This window comes from Mustelus asterias, chromosome 19 (genome assembly GCF_964213995.1).
Source record: "Mustelus asterias chromosome 19, sMusAst1.hap1.1, whole genome shotgun sequence".
Classification (NCBI taxonomy): Eukaryota; Metazoa; Chordata; class Chondrichthyes; order Carcharhiniformes; family Triakidae; genus Mustelus; species Mustelus asterias.
In genome coordinates this window covers 78,870,457-78,882,860 of record NC_135819.1, presented here as the reverse complement: position 1 = coordinate 78,882,860, position 12,404 = coordinate 78,870,457, and the positions used below count along the sequence as shown (strand labels likewise).

The 12,404-nt window shown below is 42.6% G+C and overlaps 1 protein-coding gene across 7 annotated transcripts in view; it reads left to right on the top strand.

The window, feature by feature from the left end:
* upf2 (UPF2 regulator of nonsense mediated mRNA decay) overlaps positions 1–12,404 on the top strand; it is a 136,131-nt gene that overhangs the window by 93,235 nt on the left and 30,492 nt on the right. For all 7 annotated transcript variants that reach the window (XM_078235946.1, XM_078235941.1, XM_078235945.1 and 4 more), the window contains one exon: positions 457–627. In XM_078235946.1, coding sequence (XP_078092072.1) covers positions 457–627 — 171 coding nt within the window. The remainder of the gene's footprint in view (positions 1–456; positions 628–12,404) is intronic.

Genomic DNA, 12,404 nt, shown 5'->3' with positions numbered 1-12,404 from the left:
GGCTGTAACTCTTTCCTTCAGAAAAACACATTTATTTACTCTGGAGTCAAGTTGAGACTTATGTTTGTGTAAAGTGGAGCTGTTAAAGATCCTGGAACTAGAATATTTTTGTTCATAATAGGTTTGTAAATTGTATTTAACTTGCACTGCCATTTCTTAATCTGCTTGCTTAATTGGTTCGAATTTCTTTCTGCGTTGAGTCCATCTTTCATTTGAACCTCATCGTTATTGGTTGTTGAGCATGAACTGTAACTCTTCTGCTTTGAATGAGATTAGAATATTTGGTAAGGATGTTAAGTAAACGTGAATGCATAGTATTGCCATTATTAATCAGTCTGAAGTTTATGCAAATGTTTTAACTTTCAATACTGCCAGGTGACTTCTTGCCAACAAAGTTTGAAATTAAAAAATAACTTTAAGAAGTAGTTGCACTAAAATTGTGCTTTCCTTGTGCAGCAACGAACTGGCGAGTCTGTCAAAGTACATCAGTTAGATGTGGCTATTCCACTTCAGCTAAAAAGCCAGCTGAAGAAAGGGCCACCACCCCAAGGAGGAGGAGAAGGTGACTCTGAAAATTCAGAAACCATGCAGTTTGTGATGCTGACCAGAAGAGGGAACAAACAACAGGTACTGTACAAACATAATTTAAGAATAATTTTACTGCAGCATCTTGGTTGGGTGCCGTAATAGTAAAATATCGCATTGCAGATTAAGATTGAACCAGACCCTTCATGGACTTGGTGTTCCATTCAACCCTAAGTCAAGTTTCTGACTCCATTTAGTCTCCATCATCAAGACTGCCCACTTCCATCTCCATTACCTCATCCAGATCTGACCCTACCTCAGCCTATTTGCTGAGACTCTCCTCCATGTCTTTGACACTCCCAAACCTGACTATTTCAATGCAGTCCTATTGAGTCTCCCATTCTACATCCTCTACCCTTCAGTGTGTTCCTGTCTTTTCAGACCCACATTGGCTCCCAGTGTCCCAATGACTCAGATTTAAAATTCTCATTCTCGTTTTTGAATCCCGTCATGATTTTGCTGCTTCTTATTCTTGCAATTTTTTCACACAGAGGGTGGTGAGTGTCTGGAACAAGCTGCCAGAGGTGGTAGTAGAGGCGGGTACAATTTTGTCTCTTAAAAAGCGTTTAGACAGTTATATGGGTAAGATGGGCGTAGAGGGATATGGGCCAAATGGGCAATTGGGACTAGCTTAGGGGTTTAAATAAAAAGGGCGGCATGGACAAGTTGGGCCGAAGAGTCTGTTTCCATACTGTCAGCCTCTATGACTCTAAACCTCTATAACGTCCTACAGCCCTAACAGCCCCCTTTTCCAATCCTTTTTATTCCTCTGACTGCTCTTCATTTCATTTTCACTATTCTTCATCCCACCTTTCATGGCGATGACTTCAGGTAAAAGTCCAACAGGTTTATTTGGTAGCAAATGCCATTAGCTTTTGGAGCGCTGCTCCTTCGTCAGATGGAGTGGATATCTGCTCATAAACGAGGCATACAGAGACACAAACTCAAGTTACAGAATACTTGTTTACCCCAGTCCAACGCCAGCATCTCTACATCATGATGACTTCAGGTGTCAGGGACCTAAGCGTTGAAATTTCCTCCCTGAATCTATGCCTTTCCAGCTCCTCCTCCTCCTTAAATTTAACAATCCTTTAATCACCCCGACAAATATTGCCTTCATTGTCTTGCTGCCCATTTTTGTTGTTTTTCTCTGCATTAAAGATGCTACACAAATGCAGGTTTTTATTGTAAAGTAGAATTGAAAGATTATTAAATGTTTCCAAGGCTAATGGATTGCAATTGAGTACTGTATCTTTTTTTAAATGTTGCTGCAAAAGTTATTAAAGCAGCTGTACTCCATCCATAAAGTTGCAAAGCCAATGCTCAGAATGAACCGGGCAAATCCAATTCCAATCTTTGCTTGCTCCAAAAACTAAATTCAAAATCCAATTGAATCCAGTTATTGGTCCCCATAAGAGAGACAAGCTGAGAAGACAAGGCATTGCACCCCATCTTGGGCTTGATCTGACGCTGGGATCTCAGCCAAAGGCCAAGAAACTGTTTAAATCAAAGTCGCTCAGTTATAGAAGATAGAGTCATAGAATCACTCAGTGCAAGATGACCGGACAATATCTATTTTTAAGTGAGGATCATTGAACTAATCAAGATGCACTTTTTTTCCTTATATCAAGGTGAGGGATATCCCAGTGTAGAACAGAATACTGTTTCCACTTTTGACTTCAGGGGCAGCTATATCATAGGCTAGATTCTGAGCAATGTCAAATCCGTGCATCGGTGAATTAAGATGACCCAAATGATCTTTCTGAGCTTGTGAACAGGTTTTGTAGGTTTTTGCTACTTGTTTATATTTGTAAAGTGGGAAGCAAGTACAGACGTGGCTCCTCTGTGAGACTGCCACCTTGTTCCTAATTTAAATTGAACCATGTATGGCTCGGGGTCAAGCTGCTTAAATCCCCAAACTCATTTTAGGGAGGATTCTTTTGCCGTAAAAGAGGGAGGGAAGAAATTCAAAAATCAATTCGGGCTGAACTTGCAAAGCACTAACTAGGAGTCAAACAGCGTTTCTCACCCCTGCATTGAATAGGGTCACTGAATCATCAGTGAGGCTTGTCAGAATTTTAAAGCATCAGCATGCATGACTGAAGCTAGATGCAAATATAGATTTTGTGTAAGGGAAAGGTTAAAATATGTAACCTTTCGTTCCAGTTTGAGGAGCATCAGTTTACTAATTGGCAGAGGTAGAGGGGATGCAAGAATTAAAAACAGCAGTCGGACTTGTGAAAATTAATATCACATTTGACGGAGCGATTGGATGGCTGTTAAATCTAGCTTTTTTTTTAAGAGGGTATGTTATCCTAATTGAGAATGTTACTGCGTTCTTATAATCAACTCTTTGTTGCAGTAGTGTTGAGGTGTTGTCACTTTAATTCGACTTTTGTGAATTATATAAAACCTTATGAAAAACTCATGGAAGAGCTGTGAAGAAATAGACGCCAACAGCTGACAAATGATGCTGTGGGTGGGGAGGAGGTGGGTATGGCACCAAAAGAATTAATATCAACTTGAAGAGAAAACTAATTTGCACCTGAAGAACTAAGATTCACAAGTCACCAAAGACAGTTGGCAGGACTGTTGCTTGAGTCAGGAAGTTGTAATTTCACGTTCTATTCCAGTAAATTGCACACTTAATCTAGGTTTACAATCCAGTGCAATATTGAAGGAGTGCTGCATTGTTGGAGGTAACATTCTTTTATTTGCCGATTTAAAACTTGGGCAGAATTTTGTGATCGGCGGGTTTGTCGGCAGGGGCGATTGTTATCCCACTGGATTCCCGCCTGCTCCGACCTCTCCACAATTCCACACTTGGATGGTCGAGGCCTGTCGGCCCTTGCACCAGCTGAGGCCCTTAAGTGCCCAATTAGTGACCACTTATAGGCCGTTTCCCATCCAGCTCAATTCTCAGGCTGATGGGAGGAGTTCGGGTTGGGGGGGCAGGGGCCGGGGACTAGCCTGAAACTTTCTCTGGCAGCAAGTGATGGTGGGTGCCTCCATTAGCCGCCTCCATTTAACAGCAGGCTCTTGTTGAGCATTAAGTGGCGGCAGGGCAGGCAACATCAGTGGGGATGCGTTCGCCACCAGCTCCTTGGATGGCCGGCCGGAAGGGAAACTCCGCCGTCCTAAAAATGTGGCGAATGTACAATGTGGGAAAATGTGAAGTTGTTCCATTTTGGCAGGAAAAATGAAAAAGGAGCATATTATCTAAATGTTGAGAGATTGCAGAGCTCTGAGCTGCAGAGAGATCTCAGTGTCCTGGTGCATGAATCAAAAAGGGAACAGCAAGTAATTAGGAAAGCTAACAATGTTATTGTTTAATTGAATACAAAAGTAGGGAGGTTATGGTTCAGGTATATCGGGCATTGGTGTGACCACACCTGGAGTACTGTGTACAATATTGGTCTCCTTATTTAAAGAAGGATGCAAGTGCATGGGAAGCAATTCAGAGAAGATTTACCAGATTTATCACTGCAATGGGCAAGTTATCTTATGAGGAAAAATTAGACAGGATTAGCTTATATCCGCTGGAGTTTAGAAGAATAAGAGGTGATTTGTTTGAAACAAATAGAATCGTGACGGATTGTGACCCTGTGGATGTGAAGAGGATGCTTCCTCTGTGGGAGAATCTAACTCGGGGTCACATTTTAAAAAACAAGGGGTCACCCGTTTAGATCAGAGGTGAGAATTTTTTTTCTCTTGAGAGTTGAGAGTCTTTTTAATTCTTTTTCTCAAAAGGTGGTGAAAGCTTTGAATACTTTTATGGCAGAGGTAGATGGATTCTTGATAAGCAATGGATGAAAGGTTATTGCTGGTGGGTGGGAATGTAGAGTAATGGTTACAATCAGATCAGCCATGATCTTATTAAATGACAGAGCAGGCTCAAGGGGCCTAGTGGCCGACTTCTGTTCTTAATATGTATGCTCGTATTCATTGCTCTTTGTGGGACCGTGCTGCATGGAAACTGCCCTTCCTCCCCCACTGCAATAGTGACCATACCCCAAATGCTTCTCATTAGCTGCAGAGTGCTTCAGGACATCCTGAGATTTTGAAATGTGCTACAGAAGTGCATACTTTCTTTATTTTATAAAGTCTCAATTCACCATGAAATAACGACACTGAATTAAGAGACGTAGGCCCTGATTTTTACCGGCACGGCTGCCCGAGGCTCGTAAGATCGTGCCCGAGGCCAACGGGGAATGCCATTCTGTGAGCCCTGTGATTTCGGGGCGGCTGTGTCGGTAAAATCAGGGCCATAATGTTAAAGTCCCCTGTCCTGCACTCATCTGGATAGCGTAAAAGCAACGAATTCTAAAGAGAGCATCAATCCACACTGCATGGGAAAATAGCCCTAATCACCCAGCAAGTCAGCTCCGACCAGCTAAGAATTAAGTATTTATTGCCATGGTTTGACAGTGCTAGTAAAATCTATCAGAATTGTTCAAAAAGTGATGTTATTTTTATCTGAGGACATCCAGATAGCTCCCACTGGATTTAGTTCCTCTGAGCAGTGCTTGTATTACGTGATAGTATGCTCACTTTAGTTTACAGGTGTAGTGTTAGTTGCTGATTTGTCCTCTATTTCATTGCTGTGTCCTTCCACTGGTTGCTTTTATTTTATACATCTTAAATTAGTCTAGGAAAACAAATTAACAGATCTAGTGTGGGACATTCATCATACAAACATACAACGTAAGCCACTCAGCTCTTCGAGCCTGCTGTGCCATTGAATAAGATCATGGCTGATCTGATTGTAACCTCAGCCCCACATTCCTGTCTATCCCCAATAGTCTTTCATCCCCATGTTAATCAAGAATCTATTGAGCTCTACCTTAAAAAATATTCAAAGACTCTGCCTCCATTGCCTTTGAGGAAGAGTGTTCCAAAGACTTCGGAGAGAAAAGGGTTCTCCTGATCTCTGTCTAAATGAGCATCCCATTTTTAAACAGTGATCCCATAATTCTATATTCTCCCAGAACAGAAAACATCTTCTCCACATCCACTCTCAAATAAACACCCCTTTTGGCAACAATCCCTAACACATTTAATTTATAAAATACCATAATAGTACAACAAGGCAAACCCGCTGTTGCTATAGGGAAGGTATGTTGCGTGGCTTCCCACTCTCTCCCACTCTGCTGTTGTAATTCAAGAAACTTTAAAACACAACCCTGCTTTCATACAAACACTTTTCTGGGTAGGCCGGAAAACTGTCTCACTTTGCCTCTTTAAACATCTTTTGTCAGGGCAGAGCAGCACATCACTTGCACACAGCTCTCACATCTTTCCTAAAGTTTTCTTTTTCCCTATTTAATCTCGATTCCATTGTCCTTATCCTTCTTTGAAACACATCTTATGTCCTCCCTATTGCCCTCACTTTTGGGTAAAATAAACTTTAACATTTGTGTCTTACTTATTTATCACCTTTTCCAAGTTGTAAACCCTTGCATGCAGACATGCACGCACAGGCGCGCACACACACATACACACACACACACACACTTGCTTTACAGAATAACAGAAACACCAAAAATATTAAAAATAATACTGGGGGGGGTGATGCTCCCACAAAATATTCTAAATGCCAAATTTGCGCAAAAACTGGAGGAACTCCCACTGGATTTTTTTTTTAGCAGGATTTTCAAAATGAATCTCCCACACTTTATGTACTGCAGAATGCCCTAGTGAGGTTCACGTTGACAATCCAGGGGCGGAGCCTATTCCCGCTGGAGAAGCTGGCAGCATAGCGCTGAGCAGGCAACTGCATATGCGCCGATCTATCATGGTGGAGATTGGTGCATGCGCAGTAGCCCCGCACTGCCGGTCTCCCAATCGCTGGCCAGCCCCGCATCACTGACCGTGCGACGCCCCACCCCACCTTGATCGCTGACCGCCGGAGGCAATGTTCCTGATCAGTGGCAGCATAATTTGTCAAATTGGAGAATCCCCATTCGTGGGGAGCTGTTGTGAACTGCGCTGGAGTGAACCACTCCTGGCGGGGGTGGGGGGAGACGCTAATAGGATTCAAATCAATGTTTCAATATTTAAATCAGCTCCGTGTCGATTTCCACCGCGGAGCCGACCACTCCAGAAAACCTGGAGTCGGAGACGCGCAGAGGCTGTGGCCTCCAGCGGGGAGCCCGCTAAACGGCCTCCGCTGATGTCTCCCAGCCTCTTGCGCTGCTAGAGTGGCGCAGCGGGCTGGGAGAATCGCCCCCAACATCTTTCTTCACAGTATAAGTTTCTTCTTTCATTCTGACTCTATTACCTTTACGATTGATGTCCTATAATGGTTAGATATTCCACTGGTCATCTAAGATTCTTAGTTCTCCATGTAGGTGATACAAAATCGAATTTTGAAAGAGTTTGTCATTTGGGAACAGAATGTTTGTGTAATTCAGATTCTCTAATTTCAGCTATCAAACAGTTGTTTGTGACAGTTTACTTTGCAAGCTGGCTAGTTACATAATGAGGTGCAATAGGTAGGAGGTGTTGTATTTACAGCAGGTTAAAAATTGACCCGCAATTACATATGACAAAAGTAACGTCCGACTATTTAAGCAGACCTGATTTATGAGGACTACGTTTTAGTGTCTGTCCCTGATCAGTGGCAGCATAATTTGTCAAATTGGAGAATCACTCTGGGCTGCAACATTTGTGCATGTTGCTGTTAAGAGTTAAGAATAGCATTGGTCAGAAAAATCTGTAAATTCAGGAATGATTCTTAAGGACTTTTGCTCTTGGATTTAAATGTTTTAAAAACAGCTAACAGACTGTTCATCTGAAACCAAAGTGGTGTTTTGAAGCCTGTTGCAGTTTGAACTATAACAAAAATACACACTTTGGGTTTGTGGTATTGGAGTAATGAAGCTGCACTTTGTTCTGAAGGAGTTTTCACTGTTTTCCCAAAGGGTGGGTTCCTGCTGGCAGTAATGAGGAAATTCTTGTCAAAATGTAGATTCTTCTGGTTTGACAGATTCCAAAGCATTGAACAACATAGACTGTGTGTTAAGTTATGCTTTAACTAGACAAAAACAAGGGTGTTTTGTCAATCAAGGAGAAAGCTCCACGAAGGTCCTTCTCTTTCTGGTATACTGCAGGAAAATATGGCTCAGGATTGCTCCCCTAGTTTTACCCTAGTAGAAATGGCCGTATAAAACAACACCTGACATATTGAAATAGACATTAACTTGCAACTTTGAGTGCCAACGTCTCCGTTAAATGGAACTTTCCATGACCTATGAAGTACATAGGCAGAAGATGCATGTGACCAGCATTACTTGCAAATTCCTCTCCAAACCACAAGTCATCCTGACTTGTGACTATATCACTGTTCCTTCACTGTCACTGGGTCAAAATCTTGGAACTCCCTTCCCTAAAATCCAATAAATGTACGTGCACCATATAGACTGCAATAATTCAGGAAGGCCGCTCACCATCACCACCTCGAGGATAATTGGGGATGGGCAATAAATGCTGACCTTGCCAGTGACACCCACATCCCAAAAACAAATTTAAAAATGAACAGAAAAGACAAGACTGAAAGACTACGCGAAGTTGATATCCTGGCTCCAGATTGGCACGTTCTCCCTGTAACTGCATTGTCTTGCTACATATTTCTTCATCTTCAAAAGCCTTGTAAAAACTTAACTCAGTGACTTCTTGAACTTCTGTTTTGGTCTGTGGACCAACTGTGAAACTTTGGAATATTTTGATACATGAAAGAAACTATATAAATGCACATTGTTTATTCAGGATAATAAGTTTTGCAAGCGGGAACCAAGTTCTTGCAAAGTCATTGTGGCTGTTAAGGAAATGTCAGCTATGTTTGTTATGAAATATACAAACAACATACCAAAAAAACAGGTTAAAAGATTAATGAATAGAGAATTATTCCAGTATTGATGAAAGGTTGAAGTATCTCACCTCAAGGGTAGCTACTTGTCTGTATAGAACATAGAACATAGAACATAGAACATTACAGCGCAGAACAGGCCCTTCGGCCCACGATGTTGCACCGACCAGTTAAAAAAAAAACTGTGACCCTCCAACCTAAACCAATTTCTTTTCGTCCATGAACCTATCTACGGATCTCTTAAACGCCCCCAAACTAGGCGCATTTACTACTGATGCTGGCAGGGCATTCCAATCCCTCACCACCCTCTGGGTAAAGAACCTACCCCTGACATCGGTTCTATAACTACCCCCCCTCAATTTAAAGCCATGCCCCCTCGTGCTGGATTTCTCCATCAGAGGAAAAAGGCTATCACTATCCACCCTATCTAAACCTCTAATCATCTTATATGTTTCAATAAGATCCCCTCTTAGCCGCCGCCTTTCCAGCGAAAACAATCCCAAATCCCTCAGCCTCTCCTCATAGGATCTCCCCTCCATACCAGGCAACATCCTGGTAAACCTCCTCTGCACCCTCTCCAAAGCCTCCACATCCTTCCTGTAATGTGGGGACCAGAACTGCACACAGTACTCCAAGTGCGGCCGCACCAGAGTTGTGTACAGTTGCAACATAACGCTACGACTCCTAAATTCAATCCCCCTACCAATAAACGCCAAGACACCATATGCCTTCTTAACAACCTTATCTACTTGATTCCCAACTTTCAGGGATCTATGCACACATACACCTAGATCCCTCTGCTCCTCCACACTATTCAAAGTCCTCCCGTTAGCCCTATACTCAACACATCTGTTATTCCTACCAAAGTGAATTACCTCACACTTCTCCGCATTAAACTCCATCCGCCACCTCTCGGCCCAACTTTGCAACCTGTCTAAGTCTTCCTGCAAACTACGACACCCTTCCTCACTGTCTACCACACCACCGACTTTGGTGTCATCAGCAAATTTGCTAATCCACCCAACTATACCCTCATCCAGATCATTAATAAATATTACAAACAGCAGTGGCCCCAAAACAGATCCCTGAGGTACACCACTTGTAACCGCACTCCATGATGAATATTTACTATCAACCACCACCCTCTGTTTCCTATCCGCTAGCCAATTCCTGATCCAATTTCCTAGATCACCCCCAATCCCATACATCTGCATTTTCTGCAGAAGCCTACCATGGTGAACCTTATCAAACGCCTTACTAAAATCCATATATACCACGTCCACTGCCTTGCCCCCATCCACCTCCTTGGTCACTTTCTCAAAAAACTCAATAAGGTTAGTAAGGCACGACCTACCTGCCACAAAACCATGCTGACTATCACCTATCAATTCATTACTCTCCAAATAACTATAAATCCTATCCCTTATAATTTTTTCCAACATCTTGCCGACAACAGAAGTGAGACTCACCGGTCTATAATTCCCGGGGAAGTCTCTGTTCCCCTTCTTAAACAATGGGACAACATTCGCTAACCTCCAATCTTCTGGTACTATACCAGAGGCCAACGACGACCTGAAGATCAGAGCCAGAGGCTCTGCAATCACTTCTCTTGCCTCCCAGAGAATCCTTGGATAAATCCCATCCGGACCAGGGGATTTATCTATTTTCAGACCCTCCAGAATATCCTGCACATCCTCCTTATCAACTGTAATACTGTCTATTCTACTCCCTTGCAACCCAGTGTCCTCCTCAGCTATATTCATGTCCCCTTGCGTGAACACCGAAGAGAAATATTGGTTCAATGCTTCACCAATCTCCTCCGGTTCCACACATAACTTCCCTCTGCCATCTATAACTGGCCCTAAACTTGCCCTAACCAACCTTCTGTTCTTGACATACCTATAGAACGCCTTAGGATTCTCTTTAACCCTATCCGCCAAAGTCTTCTCATGTCCCCTTTTAGCCCTTCTAAGCTCGCTCTTCAACTCCCTCTTAGCCAATCTAAAGCTTTCTAGTGCACTACCCGAGTGCTCACGTCTCATCCGAACATAAGCCTCCTTTTTCTTTTTAACCAACAAAGAAACTTTTTTGGTGCACCACGGTTCCCTAGCCCTACCAATTCCTCCTTGCCTGACAGGGACATACCTATCACAGACTCGCAGTAGCTGCTCCTTGAAAAAACTCCACATGTCGGACGTTCCCAGTCCCTGTAATCTCCTAGTCCAACCTATGTTTCCTAATTCTCTCCTAATAGCCTCATAATTACCCTTCCCCCAGCTAAAACCACTGGCCCGAGGTTCATGCCTATCCCTTTCCATCACTAAGGTGAACGTAACCGAATTGTGGTCACTATCACCAAAATGCACACCAACTTCCAAGTCTAGCACCTGGTCTGGCTCATTTCCCAGCACCAGATCCAATATAGCCTCACCTCTAGTTGGCCTGTCTACATACTGAGTCAAAAAACCTTCCTGCACGCTTTGAACAAAAACTGACCCCTCTAACGAGCTAGAGCTATAACAATTCCAGTCAATATTAGTCAAGTTAAAATCCCCCATAACAATTGCCCTATTACTTTCACTCCTAAGCAGGATTGACTCCGCAATCCTTTCCTCAACCTCTCTAGAACTTTTAGGAGGTCTATAAAAGACTCCCAACAGGGTGACCTCTCCTCTCCTATTTCTAATCTCCGCCCATACTACCTCAACAGATAAGTATCAGGTCATGTGTTGCAACTGCTGGGGTTTGCATTAAGTAGCTGGGAACGCTGCTAAAGGCAGAAATCACACGACTAAGTAAATAGGCAAGAACTTCTTTTCACTACTATATAACTTTCGGATAAAAAATTGTCCAGGAACCAAGAGGGGAAAGTGAAGGCCACTGGGTTTCATCAACCCTCTGTTGTTTATGATTGCCTGAATCATTTTTCAAAAGATTTGTCCCAGTGTCTTTATACCACAAGGACGGCAGGCAAACTGTTTGTTCATACCATTCAGGGTAGCTACTGATGAGTGTGTAAAACATTCCTTTTTGAATTATCATTCAGTTTTCCCTCTCTCTTCACCTTGGTCAGTGTTACTTTGCACTTTTGTAATCATTTTAATTTTTCAGATATGTCTTTTCAATGTATAAACTTATGACAACAACCCTGAGACAATGCTGCTCTCATGATGTTACAACAGCAGTTGTGCTCGTATCACTAATACATACCTTACTTAAATCCACAGCCTTCTGCCTATAGTTTTAGTTTGTATTTAAAGTGACATGGTAAAGTCTATCTGAATGAAATCAATCAGGGCAGTTCTGTGTTGACCTTGTTCATCTCATCCCTAGGACAACAGAGAGGAATAAAATAGTTGGCTGTGGCGCCACTTGGCTAGTGTGTGTGTGTATATGTGTGCGCGCGCCAGGGTGTGACTTGGATGCTGCCCCTTTGCATAAAGGACTACAACACTCACTTTCACGGTTCAGTCGTTGCACATTACCAGAGGGCATCCAAAACCATGGAATCGTATCACAGTGACAGAAAAGGGGGAGGGAAAACTGCTTAGGGCACAGAAGAAAAAGAATGATAGAGGCTGCTTCATTTACCTGTCCAACTCTTTGCTCATTAATCAATTAAAGCTATAAAAAGAAATAAGGTAATCATAAAACAAACCTGTCTTTTCAAATCAGATATGGCAAACATTAATGCCTAACCTGTTAATTCTTAATCTAACTTGTCACACACCAAAAGGAGTTATCTGAGGAATGTGAATAAAACTGATTCCAGTCAGCAGGGTGGGGGAAAGGGGACAGATTGCTTTCTCAGTCCTGAAATTCTGGTTCTCTGAATAGTCGCTCATTGTACACTTTACCAGCTTCTTACATGGACATTGCAGTATGTTTGTAGTTGTGTATGTTTGTAATGTATTTTGTTCAAAAAGCTCTCCCCATGAGTGTGTCAATGCTT